At 34.6% G+C, this 15861-nt stretch overlaps 2 protein-coding genes across 3 annotated transcripts; one reads left to right on the plus strand and one right to left on the minus strand.

Annotated features, from left to right (window-relative positions):
• Positions 1-579: 579 nt before the first annotated feature.
• On the minus strand, positions 580-9464 carry Thap5 (THAP domain containing 5). 2 transcript variants are annotated; one of them, XM_076835161.2, is made up of 4 exons: positions 9296-9355; positions 8264-8430; positions 5836-6028; positions 580-5363 (listed from the first exon to the last, which is right to left on the minus strand). In XM_076835161.2, the coding sequence occupies exons 3-4, from the start codon at positions 5980-5982 to the stop codon at positions 4452-4454; spliced, it is 1059 nt and encodes a 352-aa protein (XP_076691276.1). In that variant the 5' UTR covers positions 5983-6028; positions 8264-8430; positions 9296-9355; the 3' UTR covers positions 580-4451. The 2 variants fall into 2 exon arrangements, with proteins under 2 accessions (XP_076691276.1, XP_076691274.1); XM_076835159.2 differs by lacking the exon at positions 8264-8430 and having other exon boundaries at positions 581-5363; positions 9296-9464.
• A 196-nt stretch (positions 9465-9660) lies between these two features.
• On the plus strand, positions 9661-14020 carry Dnajb9 (DnaJ heat shock protein family (Hsp40) member B9). The gene is made up of 3 exons (XM_076862846.2): positions 9661-9923; positions 11513-11739; positions 12471-14020. Exons 2-3 carry the CDS (start codon positions 11523-11525, stop codon positions 12920-12922), a joined length of 669 nt encoding a protein of 222 aa, XP_076718961.1. The 5' UTR covers positions 9661-9923; positions 11513-11522; the 3' UTR covers positions 12923-14020.
• The last annotated feature ends 1841 nt before the right edge of the window (positions 14021-15861 follow it).

Genomic DNA, 15861 nt, shown 5'->3' on the forward strand with positions numbered 1-15861 from the left:
CCCTATTCTAAAGGGGGAACACCCTAAACACGGATCCTGCCCTGGTCCTTGAGCAAGGTCACCTTTCAGAAGTCCTTCCACTAGACAGCATGGGAGTAAGCTGGCAAGGAATTTGTCATACCTACTTGGCTGATGGCTCCCAGCAATTAATAATGAAAGTCTTACTAAAATGAGGGTTAGAAATCCAGACTCTCAACTCACAAAGATGATTTCCTGTTCTGCTCCTGCAGATTGAGGGGATTGAGGAAGAATCTTCACCTGATTTCTCCTTCACAGTCTTGAGCTATTTCCTAGGAAAGCACAGTTGTCAAACCAAATACATTTATATGTCCATCTGTTTTCCTTCCTCCCTCCCTTCTCCTTTCCTTCCTTTTATGGAGTCTTCCTCTCTTTCAGCCATCCATTCATCTTATTTTCCCTACTTCCTTCCATACAAATTCTGAAAAATACTCTGATAATTTTTAGGAGGCTCACAGAGTTTCAAACTTTCTAATTCTATAATTTAGGAAATCTTGGTTTTAGAATGCATGTTTTAGTAGCAAATCTGTGACTTTTTTTTTTTTTGCCTTAGTGACAAGAATTGAATTTCTCTAGCCAGTTCTCATATCTGGATCATGACTGTGAGTTTCCACAGTAGCAAAATATTGAGGAATGACTATAATTTTTTTTTTCATTCTTAGAGGAGAACAGTAATAAAGTCTCTATGTATAAACACAAGAATACAAATACATTTTTTGGTTTTTAATCTAAGACCATTACAAAGAGTAATCAAACAACAATGTTACTAGCTGGCATTTCTATAGCATTTTAGTTTACAAATCATATTTGCATATGTGATGTTATTAAATACAACCTCTGAATAAAGCACTACTTGTATTTCAGTAAAAAAGCTGAGTCCTCAGTAAACTAAGTAAATAAAGTTGAATCTCAGATTGCGACCATATTATTTTACTATTGCTGCGTTAACAATCACCTCACCTTAGTGGCTTGAAACAACATAAATTCCTTATAGTTCTACAGGTTAGATACCAGGTATAGGTCTCACCAGACTAAAATCAAGGTGTTGGCAGAGTGTGTTCCTTTCTAAAGTCTCTAGGAGAGAAACTGTCTTGTTTATTTTAATTGTTGGCATAATTTGGTTCCCTTTGGTTGTAGGACTGAAGTTATCATTTTCTTATTGGCTATAAAATGAGAGCTGTTTCCAACTTCTAGATATTGCCATGTTTCTTGGCTTGCAATCTATTCTTCCATTTTCAAAGCTAGTTAGACGAGTTGGGTTTCATGTGCATTTTTCTTTGACTTCATGTGTAAAGGTTCTCACCTTTAAAGGACTCATGATCAGACTATATCCAGTTAGATAATACAGGATAAGCTTCCCATCTCAAGGTCTGTAGCCTTAATTGCATCTGTAGAGTACCTTTTACCATGTGAGATAACATCCACATGTTACATCTTTGGAGGGGGACAGCATTACTCTAACAAATACATGTTAATTGATTTCAAATCAATTCTTTCACTATGTAATCTCCCTCCATCCACATCTCTGGTCTTAAACCAGAGAGTAACAATAGCAAAACCATTCGAATGAAGCCTTAAATCTTTAATTTCATAAAAAGGGTAACACACTCTTTTGTCATTTTAACTAAAGTATGTAATTTTTTTAACTTTGAGACATTTAAAACATGGAGTAATAAAGCAAATGTGTCTCTATCATTGTTTAAATATTAACATTTTGATACTTTTATTCAGCTTTTTAAAATAAATGAAACAAAATCTCCCATCATCTCTTCTTGCCTCCCCACTGAACAGTACTTTTATTTTTGCTACATATGCAATATAGTATGTATATAGTAACACAATCTATATTACTATGTTGTATATTTAATTATAAATAAGCAGTACACAGTTTTCAAATCTTTTGCAACTTACTCTTTTTGGAATACTGTTTGGGTTTATGTTGATACATCGGATCTGGTTTATTCATTGTAACAAATATAGCTCATTGTTTTGGATTATAAAGGCATTTTAGCTTGGGCTGCCCAAATACCATACACTGGGTGGCTTTTTTCAACAAAAATTTCTCACCAATCTGGAGCCTGGGAGTCTGAAGTCAGGTTGCCAAGCATGGTCAGTTTCTCATGAGGGCTTGCAGACTGCTGTATTGTGGCTGTGTCCCCATATAGGGAGAATAGTTTCCTGGTATTTCTTCCTGTAAGCACACTAACCCTTTGAATCAAGACCCTACCCATATCCCCTCATTTAACTTTAATTCCTTAAATGCCCTATGACCAAATATAGATGCGCTTCAAAATATGTATAGGAGGCCACAATTCAGTCCCTATCAGGGGTGTTTTATGATTGTTTTGATTTTCTCAATGAAGCTTGTCATGAAATCCTCAGGTTGGAAGACAAGCAGGCAGGAAAAAAGTTCACCAATGCTGAAATATAATTTTGACAGACTGGTTGAAGGAATAAAGCAAGCAGACACAGGGACAGATGCATGTCTGGCATCCTTGCAAAATGCTAAGAAATTCAGTGTAGGTAGATAACAGGATAAACAAAATTACAGAGAATCAGATATAACAGTAATAACTTTGGCTTTATCTTATAGGTATTAGTGAGTAATGTGAGATGTCTGAGCTAGAAGTTATGGGGTGGGTGGGTGATAGATTTATAATTTAGGTTAAAAAAATAATAGCAGAATCCAAGATAATATGGAAATAGAAGACTGAAAACATAGGCAAGATTAGCTAAGAGGCTTCTGTAATAGTCCAAATAGGAAATAATGTAGGCCAGAATCTGAAAATATTAATTTAGAGGTTAGCTGGGTTAGGTTGAGAGTATCTTCAATTATTTATAAAAAGGCAAGGGTTGTGAATTTCGCAGTAGAGCACTTGCCTAGCATGCACAAAGCGCAAGTCCTCCAGTATTAATGATTCAAGTATGTGCATATATATGTATGTATGTATATGTGTGTATATGTATATATGAAAGTCATGAAAATAAATACTTATACTTTATTAAGTTTAAACTAAGTTAAAATAATATTTTGTGACTTGTTATTTTTATCTGTGTTATTCACTTTAAATATGCAATATGGGAATACTTAAGTTTTCCCCACCATGGTCATTTAATAAGATAGTTCTGATTTTTTTATAATTAGCAAACACATTATCAAATACCAATTAATTTTATTAGCGTAAAACTTAACTGAATAATAATAAAAATAATTACCATTCATTAACAAAATGATCAGCTATTCAGTTAACTAATAATTATTGAGCACCTCCTATTTTCCAGGTCCAAAAATTATGTGTTACCTCATAGAATTCTCAAAACCATCCTTTTAGATAGTAGTATTTTTTATTTAACAGATATTAAAGAACATATTGTCTCTTGTTCACATTTGGGTTGTTACCAAAACGACTTTGCTTTTACATTTATATTTCTTAGTTCATGCAGATATAAACTTTATTTTTATTTATATCACCAACACTTCTCTTTCCCAAGAGAAAAACTTTGTTTTCCTAAGGACATCATCACTTATCTATAATTTTCTTATAAATTTTAATAAAATATACATATGTGGGAATATATAATAAAGTATTACTCTATTATTTCGGATTTAAAAAATGATACAAGCATATACTTTAAAAGCTATGCCTATTAAGAAATAGATACAGACTATAATTTCTAAAATATACATACATATTTAAAATTAACCTATATTTTTGGTTTATAAATATAATTTTATAAATAAGGATGTTAAAAAACTTAAATGACTTAAACACAGTCAGCTATATATAAGGTACTGAAATATATATTCTTTCAAGTTTAAGGTACCTCTCCTAAAAGCTGAGTTCAACTGAATAAAAATTAGAATAGCCATATTTTCCTTTATGTAAGATAACCTAACTATAGCCAAAAGGTCAGAGAATGCAATAATAGTGAATATCAAATTCTCCCCAATTTCTATTAGATAAGTACATATAATCTTATAGAAAAACTGTTTTAACAAAAGAATCAATAAATACAAAGGGAAGGGACTACAAAGAAACCGACTGAGTTCTAGTAAGGGCCCTTATTTTTACAAATTAGGGATTATTTTACAATCTTGATAAGTACTTTGGTCATGTCATGTGTCAGTGGTAGAACCAACCTCATCTATTTTGGGGTGTTTTGACCATATCATTGGTCTCTTATTACTGACGTATTATCTATTTACTATATTTTAATTTGGGAAACTACCCAATAATATAACTATTTTTCTCTTCTTCACAACAACTATTTTTCTTATTAATGAGCATTTTAAGAATAGGATGCGGTTCATGATATTAGAGCACTTTTGTAACTTCATCAAGATGAGAACATTATACAGGAAAAAGTTCACTTTACAGGAAATTTGGTTTAGCTGGAAAAAGCATATATAAAACCATAGCTTTAAAACTTCTTTATATCATAGTGACTTCATATGTTGTGAAATGGTTTTCTATAATCTTGACATTTTCTTCTGATAACCAGTTTTCCTGTTTTAGCTGGCTTATAAGAGCTTCCAAAGACTTTAATCTTCCTAGAGTTTGTTGCTCTTGTAGCTCTAGAAGGGTTATCTTTGAATGTAGTTTAGAGACTTTTTGCCAAAGATGTTCCTTATTTATGTCTTGTCTACAATAAGAATGTTCAATTTGTAAAACTTCTGCCCCATGATCTATATTCTTATATAAGGAGTCTTCAGTGTCTATGTCTTCCATTTCCATGGTTTCTTTGGGGGCAGGTATAAAGGAATTAACTACAGGTTTAGAATTTTCTGTGGGCACAAAAATGGCAATAACAGATTGTTTGTTTGTGTTTATATCTTCAACTGTTTGATTAACTGTGCTGAATAAGAATGGATTTTCCTGTGATTTAATTTCCATGGAATTATTTGTAAAGTTTGGATTAGCAAGATGACTGGTTGTCATTTCAAATACTTCTTGGCTTTCCAAAGACTGGTGACTACCTTCTGAATTTGAAGTTGTCAAAGTAATAGTTGTAGAATTTTGATTCTCAAAAGATGTATGAAATCCTCTTAAACCTAAATCTTGGTTAATTGATTTTTCCAGGGTAGATTTCAGTTTTTCAGTGTCTTGCTTAACTAGATTAAGAGTTAATACTTTATTTTGTAAGCTTCCTGGCTTTGGAGCTGTTGGCTTCACCAAGGCAGATGAATCAAGCAATTCTGCATGTTCAGGAAGTACATCTGTGTTAACTACTGTAATATTCTTTGCCTCATTTGATGCAAATGATTCTTCTGACCTGGCTTTTAGGCACACTTCTTTCTCTTCCAATTTTTTCTTCTGAGATTTTTTTTTTGAGAGGTCTTTTCCCTAGAAAATAATATTTTCAAATTCTAAAAAGACTTATTCTCTTATTAATTAGTCATGACTACTTAATTGTAACTTTAGGCACTATGCTGGGCAAGCACATTTGTTTAGTTAAAAAAATACTCTAAACATATGATTTAAATATATCTTAAAATGCTTTTTGAAAAGCATTAAGCACATTCAATATATAAAACATTTCAAACCATTAAAACACCCAACGAAAAAGCTTAACTTATTATTAATTTATGTTAATAACTTAAGATTGTATACATTATCTTCTGTTTCTTAAACTACACTTCACAACAATTTAAATTTTTAAAAACTACATTGCTTTTAGTAAAAGTGCAAAATAGTGTCCCTTTTCCTCAAGTATTCATTTTCCCAAAAGTTATCTTTCCCTCTTACTCTCTGTACCCATCACCTGCCACCCTATGATGTGTCACCATGCTCAGTATTACTGCCCCCACTCCAATACCTGATAGTCTTCAGGCAAAGAAAATATTGTTGGAATTGCAGTTTGTTTTAAATAACGAATACCCCATCTGATGTCAAGAGAGTCAGGAGTAAAATGGTCACTACATAGGAACTGGTATTTACTAGGAACCCAAGAATCACGTTTCATATTCTTTAACCACTTTTCAAGTCTTTCTTTGTCATGTAGAGGAAACCTGAAATTAAAAAAAAAAAAAAAAAAAAAAACAGAAAAAGAAAATTTGCTGTATGTTTACATTTTGTTAGATTCTAGACATATATATCTAGCACTATTTGTCAAGTGCTGCAAAAGCAAGATACCCATCCCCACTAAACAAGAGCATCTTCATGACAACTACCATATTATCTCTCTACAGTAAGAGTACTAAGACACAATATAATAGAAGCCAAAGTTTTTGCCTGAGAATAGCTTGTAAAACAGAATTCAGAGTCCCTTCAAGTAAAACAGGTATTGCTGCAAAGGATAAAATCTACTCATATTTTCTGTGGATTATGTTGCACCTTTATTTTATTATACAGTTTGACTAGAAGTAGGAAAGAGCATTGCATAAATTACAAATTTCCTCTCAAAAGTACTTCATATTAATACTACAAGTCACATAGTTTCTTGCCTATAATTTTAGGCAGCATTAGCTTTAAACTTTGATTATTTTTAAAATAAGGCAACATTAATTCAAACAAATGATTTAGGAGAATAAAATGAATACTTGCATAAAACTACTAATATTCCATTCTCTTTACTGACATCAGCTTCAATTCTACCCATGTGATATTACTTAATTTCTGTAACCTACTTACTGGGAACTCTAAAATTCAAGTTCTAAAAAAGGAACTCTGAAGCCAAAAAAGAACTAAACATGTTAATAAAGACAAACTTGGATATTTTATTTGAAAGAAATAAGATATAAAAGAGAGAAAGGCAAGATAGTTCTCCATACATTTTGTTCCTTTATTGACAATAACCTGGGTTTAGAGTTGGCTTTAACATATTGCAGTTTGTTTTAAAGGCAAAACTGGACAATGGCAGAATTTGGTAGGAAAAAATTTCCAACTAGGGCTGGGATTGTGGCTCAGTGGTAGAGAGCTCGCCTAGCAACCCGGGTTTGATTCTCAGCACCACATAAAAATAAAGACATTGTGTTGTGTCCATCTACAAAAAAGATTCTCTCTCTCTCTTTAAAAAAACAAACTTCCAACCAGTTTAAATGTTTGCGTTAAAGTGTTCTAAACAGAAGTTTACAGTGACATATATCTCATTTAATGATTTTCCTAGGCATGTTCTAAATAATAGTTCCCTATTTAAAAAAAAATAGTAACAATATGGGTTTCTCATACAAAATGTAGCTATCCCACATGCCCTCTCATCCCAACTACTTAGTTTATGCTTTATAGTAAGCAGAATTTTTTTTCCCCTTCCTAAATTCTGCTAAGTTTATAAGATCCTAGGGGAAGAGAGTCTAGGTATTTTGTAGGAAATATATATCCTATGTGGAAAAAAAAATTAAATGATCTTTGGAAGTTACTACCATAAAAACAATATTCATATGTTTTAAAATATTCTAAGCTTGCATATGACACTTAGATTTAGAAGTATGATAGGCATAACCAGAAAAAGCATTTAAAGGTAAAAAAATAAGTTCAACCTTTTGGTATGTCTAAAATGAGAAGAAGCCTTTTAAAATAATGCTTTCTCATATAATTCTTATGTAAGGATGCTGTTTCCAAATTATTTCCATTGTATCTATAGGGTAAGTTAGCAAACCATTAAAAAAACAACATTTTGTGACTATTCTAATTACTAACTGCAATGCAGTAATTCCTCAACAAATAAATCTTTAAGAAATCTCTTAGGACGTTTCCTGAATAACTGAGTAGCTTCATACTTGTTTAATTTGTCTGGTAATTTTGTTTATTTTATGTAATCCCCCCAGTACATATAAAAATCACAGTATAAATTGGACATTGTATGCCTCTATTTACTGAATTACCATTCATATAAACTTATGTACTACAGCTTGCTATAATGTGAGGATGAGCAAATTCAAGTCTTCAAGTTTGGTAGTTTGGTGCTATTAGGGAATAAAACTGAATTTTTATTTTGTGGATTACACAGGTAACTTATAAAAAAAAACCCAATTTTTAAAAATCTCACTTTGAGGAAAAAGTCTTTACAAAAGATCTTTATAATTCATTTGGAATTAGTTTTTCCTCCTTAAATATAGTAACTTTGAGATCCAAAGAGGTTAAACAATTGATTAGTGCAGGATTATGCCTCCCAAATCAAAGGCCAAATAAACCTGGAAAATATTAGTTTAACATGATCTTTTACTACAAATCTTAGAACCATTAATATAGTAGCATCTGCTTTTTAACTGACAATGGATTAGATTTTTTACTCCCAAAATAACTACCTCTGTGGAAGGGATCCAAGGAGACAATACTGGATATATTGTCATGTAGTAAGAATTACTTAAAGTTATCAATTTTTTTCCCCTCAATACTTCAGATGATGGAAAGCAGCTGAACCATTAGTGAATGATAGATTTTGGTCTAAAGGAAAATGGGATTCACAATACATCTGGTGAAAATAAGAAAAAGAGACAAGGAGATCAGCTCTAAAAAATTATTTTTAAATACAAGAAAAAAGGAAATAGAATATTTTAAATATGTTGATTTTCACAGGCTTTTTATACACATTAAGCATGTACCTCCTGCAAAGTAAGCATGAGTAGGTTCCACTAATATCTCCATTTTACAAATGAGAGAGCTGAGCACTGACAGTTTAAATTACTTGTCATTCAGCCACAAGTAAAGGAACCAGGATTTTTTAAATTTAGTAAAAATATGGCTTTGGAGCCTGGGACTCTTTACACAACACTGCTTCCCTGTTCTGCATGGAAATCAGTACTCTGTAATTTCACGGAAATAATTCGGGGTCCTAGTCATTCAGAGTAACGTTTACCCTGTTCTATTCATAAACAGCATACACATCTCTGAAAAGGGCACAGGTCATAACTCCAGCTTTGACACCAAACTTTGAAGGTCGTCTTTCCTGATCAAGTTTCTCAGGAGGAAAAAAAATGGATTTAAATTACACCTGTGCGATCTCACAGGGAGTGCAAATTAACTTTGGGCGCACCTTCCCACCTAGCAGGTTTGATGTACCCTAAATGGTGGTAAATGTCATTTCAGGAAATGAGGTCAGGTAAAGTGGAGTAAAGGTTCTGAAAAATCATCGAGCATCTCTCAAGATTCACTGTTTTAACTCCTTTGTTGAGCACCAACAGGCCCCTCAAGATATACACTGAACACTCCTCTTGCGCGATGACCACTACGCTCAAGCGGCTGAAGAACTGACACGAGATACCCAGGTCCTAGCTCCAAAGGCTACAGGACCACGGCCTAACGCTAACGCTAACGCTTCTGCCCAAGGGACTACTCACGGGTAAAAGCTCAGCTTCCGGTCTTTATTATTCGGTCCTCGGCGGTTTTTACAGCAAATCGCTGCGCAATAGCGGGGCATCACTCGGGTAAGGTCCCGGAAGACCGGGACCAGCGAGGGGCGCAGGCGGGCTCTTCTTCCTGAGGCGGGGCAGCAGGTCCAGCAGCCTAAGCCACCGCGCCTGCGCAGAGGTTCGCCCAGGGGAAAGACGTAGGAAATGTCGACTCACTTCCGCCTCCGCATGCTTCAGTACGGCCCTTCGAAGGGGTGGGGCAGGAAGTGACGCACAGGCTGAGCGGCAACAACAGTTTTCCACGTGCGCGTAGGGCGCCAGGGTCAGGTGGGTAGGTGGGAGCCAATGGGGAAGCGTTTCGTGTAGGTCTTCTCCTGAGGCCGTGGCTCCAGCAGCAGTCGCCCGCCAGTTGGGAGCGGGCTGAGAGGGGACGCGGTGGCTTAGGCGGTGCGGGAAGCGAGAGGTGATTGTGCCGGAGGCAGTGGGGCACGCGCCGGCTCCAGGAGGCCGTGGAAGCTGGGGTGAGGGGCCGAGCCCCAGCAACCGAACGGAGCGGTTCGTGAGCGTCACCGGCGCCTCGGCTCTGTGGAGGAGGAGCGGTAACTGGAGAGTGCGGGTGAGGGACGAGGCCGGGAGTCGCTGGTAGTGGGATTTGAAGCGTTCCCGGAACAGTGGCTTCTTGTTTGGGGCAGTATTGGCCTCCATGTTTGTCGCGGTCGCCGCAATGGTTTCGGGCTGCGGGTTCTTGGCGAAGGAAACATCAAGAGATGACCAAACCACAAAACAGAGTGTTCTGTGTGTTGGGTTGTGTGGTTGGCTTTCAGACAGCTTCTCGCTGGACTGGGCCCCGGGCCTCAGGGAGCCCTGGTGGTGGGGCTTGGACGGACAGGGCTGGTTGCCTTGTGATGAAGGTTGGATGGTCCAACCGCTGGCACTGGGAAGTAAGGCCCAGGCCGCTGTCCAGCGGGTCCGAATGAGAAGTCAGCTTAATGGAAAAGTTAGAGCACTAAAAAATTATCAGATGTTCAACTTGAAACCTTGGAGTAACGTTTATTAGCCATCGAGGTGCCTGTCAGTGGTTAGACCCGCCCTTGGAATCTGGATCAGCCCGCCTTGGATGCGGTGTCCACTGGACATGTTCTCTTTGTGTTCTTTACACCAGGAGGTTGCACTTGATCTTTGGTACCCGTGACTATGAGTAACGCTCTGGGGAAAAAAAAAGTAATACACCTGCTGACTATTCCCAGGAAAGGCCACAGGAAAGGAAGGCAGGCAGTTTCAACAAACCATAATGCCTTTTCGTCAGCCTTGTTAGGTCATCATAGGTTATTAAGGATTTCTATGGTACAGCATTAAAAAAACAGGATCACTTCGTTTTGAATCTCAAATCATTAAGTATATATTATCAGGAATTCTTAAGTTGAAATCTAAGTTAAAACTTCTAGTAATTTAAAGTTAAGATAAATATTTTAATTACTTAGAAGTTTGAAAATAAGAATCTGCTTTAAAGTACCCATCAAATCACTTCATATTTTCTGACAGCCTTAATAGAATTCTTAAATTGGAGTAAATTTAAACAGAACTTATTTGTCCATACTTCTTTGTTGAACATTTGGGATCTTGCATTTGTACAAGTTTTATAACTTACAAATTGTGTTGACCTTTTAAAGAACAAGTAGAATTCAACCAAATTGAGAAACATCTTTCTTGGTTTTGCCATCCACTCATACTTGAGTCAAACACAGAGGAGACACAAAACTTTTAATCACTGATTTTTACTAGATATTATTGAAGACCCATCATATATACAAGCATAACAAAAATTAAAGAAAAAAATGCAAAAGTAATTTAAAAGATCCCAGTCTTCCTTTCAAGAATTTGTATTCTGAAAAGAAAACAATGTATTTAACTTCACAGGGGGAACAGTGCATTACCAATGTAAATAGCCCAGGATATCTAAATAGTAGAATTCTTCCTTCCCTAAGAAAGTCAGCATTCACTTCAGCAGGTAAGCCAGACTGGAAATAGAGATGCAGTGTCACAAATACTAACACTACCAATACAATAGAATGTACAAGATAGTATTTGCTGAACTTTTTTGTGCTGCATTGTTTACTTCATATATAAAGGTTCATTGGGTTTCTTTTTAAAAAAGTGTTAAGATTAGTTCCATGGGTAAAATTTTTTTTCCCCTTTCTCTTTTAGGATATTAGAAATGGCTACTCCCCAGTCAGTTTTCATCTTTGCAATCTGCATTTTAATGATAACGGAGTTAATTTTGGCCTCAAAAAGCTACTATGATATCTTAGGTGTGCCAAAGTCAGCATCAGAGCGTCAAATCAAGAAGGCTTTTCACAAATTGGCCATGAAATACCATCCTGACAAAAATAAGAGTCCTGATGCTGAAGCAAAATTCAGAGAGATTGCAGAAGGTAAAATAAATGATTTTCCTTATGTCTCATGGGTATTAACCGGTAAAGAGAATGCTAAGGAGTCTATGTATTTGAAGGTTTCATGGAGATGGGAGGACACACAAGTGAGGAATTTACATGTAAATATAGTGAGATTGTGAGACTTTTTTTCATAACAGATAATACTTTGGTTCATGAATTGAATGAATAGACATTCAGATCTTAAAATATTGAAAATATTATTTTATTATTATTTGTAAAATCACTGCTGTTTCTATGTAAAAAGGAATTTAAAAAAGGAATTCTTGCAACTGATTTATGAAACAGAATATTAAGTATGTAGATTAAATATAAAAAACCTAATATAGTCTCTGACATTTTCTTCATTTAATCTGTATTTCAAAACCCATTTGTCTTTAAAGGAAAAGTATGAAAAACATTTTAACTTAAGACTAGTTCTAAAATAAATTGCACTTTGTGAATATTCAAGAGTTGATGGTAACTGATTAGGGAGTTGGAATTAAACTTTTTCATTAAGTAGTAAGGAAGTGAAAAATCAAATTTCTTAGAACTTTGTAATTGTTGTTAACAAATTTCTTTTTGGTAATGGTAGCATTCATTTAACTGATATTGGTTATTCATTTAATGTTTGTAGGGCTTTGCTTTTACTTGTGATATGACCTCCTTCCCTAAAATATAGAGTTGAAATCATATTTGAAGAAGTTTGAATATATGTAATTTATCTCTTTCAGCATATGAAACACTCTCAGATGCTAGTAGACGAAAAGAGTATGATACCCTTGGACATAGTGCTTTTACTAATGGTAAAGGACAAAGAAGCAGTGGAAGTCCTTTCGAGCAGTCGTTTAACTTCAATTTTGATGATTTGTTTAAAGACTTTAGTTTTTTTGGTCAAAACCAAAACACTCGGTCTAAGAAGCATTTTGAAAATCACTTCCAGACACGCCAGGATGGTTCTAGTCGACAAAGGCATCATTTTCAGGAGTTTTCTTTTGGAGGTGGATTGTTTGATGACATGTTTGAAGATATGGAGAAAATGTTTTCTTTTAGTGGCTTTGATACCAGCAATCGACATACAGTACAGACTGAAAATAGATTTCATGGCTCTAGCAAGCACTGCAGGACTGTCACTCAACGAAGAGGAAATATGGTTACTACGTACACTGATTGCTCAGGACAATAGTTGGTTCTTTTTCTTTTCTCACTAAACCCACCTAGTTGACTCTTCGTCAGTATCTTTGATGTAAAACAGTTTTCTGTAAACTATTTTGACAAGTGCATGATTTCACTTACTTTAAGCAATTTGACATAGCTATTACATATATTTAAATTGTTTTTGAAGAATTCAGCAACATTCAGCTAGTAGACAAAAATCTAATTATTAATTTTTCTGATTAGGAAAGGTCCTTTAAAGAGAGAGATAAATCTGCCTGGGTTTTATTATTATTATTATTTTTTCCTTTCTACCTGCCCTTGGGTTCAGTAACATGGCCAGTTTTATCATCCCCTTCCCTCACCAAAAAAAAAGATTGAGTTTGCTTGATACATCAGGATTAAACTTTAAAAGTTATAATTGTGTGAAGTTGAATGATTTTTGCAGTGAAGCCTTTGCTAATTTAAAATTGCATGCTCTGTAGCATCTGAATTGGGTTGCTAAATGTATGTGAACTAATTTATTCAGCAAAGGAGAGCAGTATCTTGGTTAATTGCCACTGAAAGCTTTAGAAAGGGATGGTTTGATATTTACCACAGAACTGTGTCTTTCTATTGTAGAATTGAGGTAAGAGAAATTATTATACTGCTCTTAGTTAAGCTGGAAAAAAAATTGAAAACTTATGAAACATTGCCAAGAGACTGTTATGTGTTTAGTCCCTAGCTAATGATTTTGTAGGGTTGAAATCATAGCTACTTATACATCTTTTTACATTTCTTTCTTAGTTGTTGGTACTCTAGGTCTTAATATGAATTTATGTGTATTTTTTTTTTGTGCGTGTGTGTGTAGTTCTTCCTCTTTGCACTTACTTTTATCTAGAGATTGACTAATACCTCATTCTGTTTGTAAACCCAGCCAGTAATTTCTGTGCAACCTTATTATGTGCAATATTTTTAAATCCTAAGAAATGTGTGCTTTTGTTTTCAGATAGATTTATTTCTTTAGTTCTGCACTTTTTCACATTATACTCCATATGAGTATTAATCCTATGGATACTTATTAAAACTAGTAATGTCTCATACAGCATTGTGTGTGAGTGCAAGAAATATAAATATTTACAACCCAATATTCTCTGTTGTCATTTTATTGTTCAAAGTTTATTATGTGCTTCTGGAGGTATAAAGGATGTATATAAGCAATGGGACATATGCAGATTGTAGAGTGTATTCCCCATGAAGTTACTTTTGTCTAACCCGAAAACTGATAGGATCTTGTTTTATTGTCATTTGATAATTTGCTGTTTTCTTTTCCTTCTCTCCCAAATTTTGGTGGCTTGAAGATTTTATTTACAATAGTTTTGGCCTATTTGCTTTCCCAAACAAGTGTTCTGCCACCAATTTTTTCTTCTTTAGGCCTGGTTGGGAAAAAGCAGAGACTGCAAAAAACTGTAATTGTTAATTACCTTTAATTTGAGAAATTTTTTTTTCTTTTTCTATTTCACAATGTGTGGGGGGTTGAACTCAGGGCATGCTAGGCAGGTGCTTTAACACTGAGCTATATCCCCAGCCCTTAATTTTGAGAATTGTTAAGAAAATTAATTTATTATGTTTGTGTTCCTTACTTTTTTCTTGAATGTTATACCTAGTATTTTGGGGTTTTTTAAATTTTTTTTCGTTGTAGATGGACACAATACCTTTATTTATTTATTTTTATGTGGTGCTGAGGATCAAACCCAGTGTGTTAAACATGCTAGGCAAGCACTCTATCACTGAGCCAATCCCTAGTTTTGTTTGATAATAAAAAAATATCCATATCTTGAATTTGGGGTTGAGGCTCATAAATAGCCTATAAAACAGAATGAATGCTGCAGAAAAGGGTAGAGGTCTCATTTTCAATTTTTTTAACTTAAATTTTATTTTTTTTACAATGACAATAGAATCCGTTTTGATATAATTATACAAGCATGTCTTATTCTAATTAGCATCCCATTGTGGATGTATACAATGGTGGGATTGACTGTCATGTTTTATATATATACATACGAACAATTCATTCCACTGTCTTTCCTTTTCCTATCCCCCTTTCCTTCCCTTCATTCCCCATTGTCTAATCTACTGAACTTCTATCCCCACCCCCTTATTGTGGGTTAGCTTTCACATATCAGAGGAAACATTTGATGGAGGTCTGATTTTCAAATCAGTATTAACTTTAAGGATACATTATCTTTGTATTGTTAGTATGTGTCCCTCTTTTTCTCCAAGGCCTGATTTTCTGATTATTGTTCTTTTCTTCATTCTGAGTATTTATATATTTATTTATGACTTGACTTTTGACTGTTTGGCATAACTTTTTTCCAAGGAAAAATTGGCCCTGAATCATAGAAACTTTAGATAAAATATCAAGAAAGATACTTGGGTAATTGTGTGTGTGTGTGTGTGTGTGTGTGTGTAGTTTGGTATGTAAGCAATTGGAAATTAGACTAATAATCATACATTTCTTGAATAAATGGTTTTCTGGTTTGTACAGATTGAATGTATAAATAGAAGTTGGAAAACTATGAGGAAATGACAATAGAGTAGTGTAATGTGTACTTCCTTCACAAATAAAGTCTATCAAAGTCCCTACCCTGAGTAAAATAGTAATTTTCATATGACTTTTATCTTTTCCTTAAACATTTAAGTGTCTTGAATGCTATAGGAATATGATAGATATAGATGATATTAAGTCCATACAAATTCAGATCTCTCAAATTCAGTTAAGAATTTGTACCAGGCATGATGGTGCATGAGTTCAAAGCCAGTCTCAGCAATTTTGCAAGGCCCTAAGCAACTTGGCAAAACCCTGTCTCTAAATAAAATATAAAAAAATGAGCTGGTGCTGTGGCTCATTGGTTAAGGCCCTGGGTTGAATCCCCAGCACCCCCTGACCAAATTATACATTCTTGGGGTTATGGTTTTGAAATAGTTTTG

Source organism: Callospermophilus lateralis, chromosome 1, assembly GCF_048772815.1.
Source record: "Callospermophilus lateralis isolate mCalLat2 chromosome 1, mCalLat2.hap1, whole genome shotgun sequence".
NCBI classification, from domain to species: Eukaryota; Metazoa; Chordata; class Mammalia; order Rodentia; family Sciuridae; genus Callospermophilus; species Callospermophilus lateralis.

Excerpts from the sequence above, each read along its gene's own strand:
- Thap5 (XM_076835159.2), bottom strand. The coding sequence starts at position 9,375 with ATGCCCCGCTATTGCGCAGCGATTTGCTGTAAAAACCGCCGAGGACCG. Across the intron at positions 6,029-9,295 it reads CGGAAGCTGAGCTTTTACCC|GTTTCCTCTACATGACAAAG; the intron begins GTGAGTAGTCCC and ends TTTTAATTTCAG. Across the intron at positions 5,364-5,835 it reads CTTTGCCTGAAGACTATCAG|GGAAAAGACCTCTCAAAAAA; the intron begins GTATTGGAGTGG and ends ATTATTTTCTAG.
- Dnajb9 (XM_076862846.2), top strand. The coding sequence starts at position 11,523 with ATGGCTACTCCCCAGTCAGTTTTCATCTTTGCAATCTGCATTTTAATG. Across the intron at positions 11,740-12,470 it reads ATTCAGAGAGATTGCAGAAG|CATATGAAACACTCTCAGAT; the intron begins GTAAAATAAATG and ends TATCTCTTTCAG.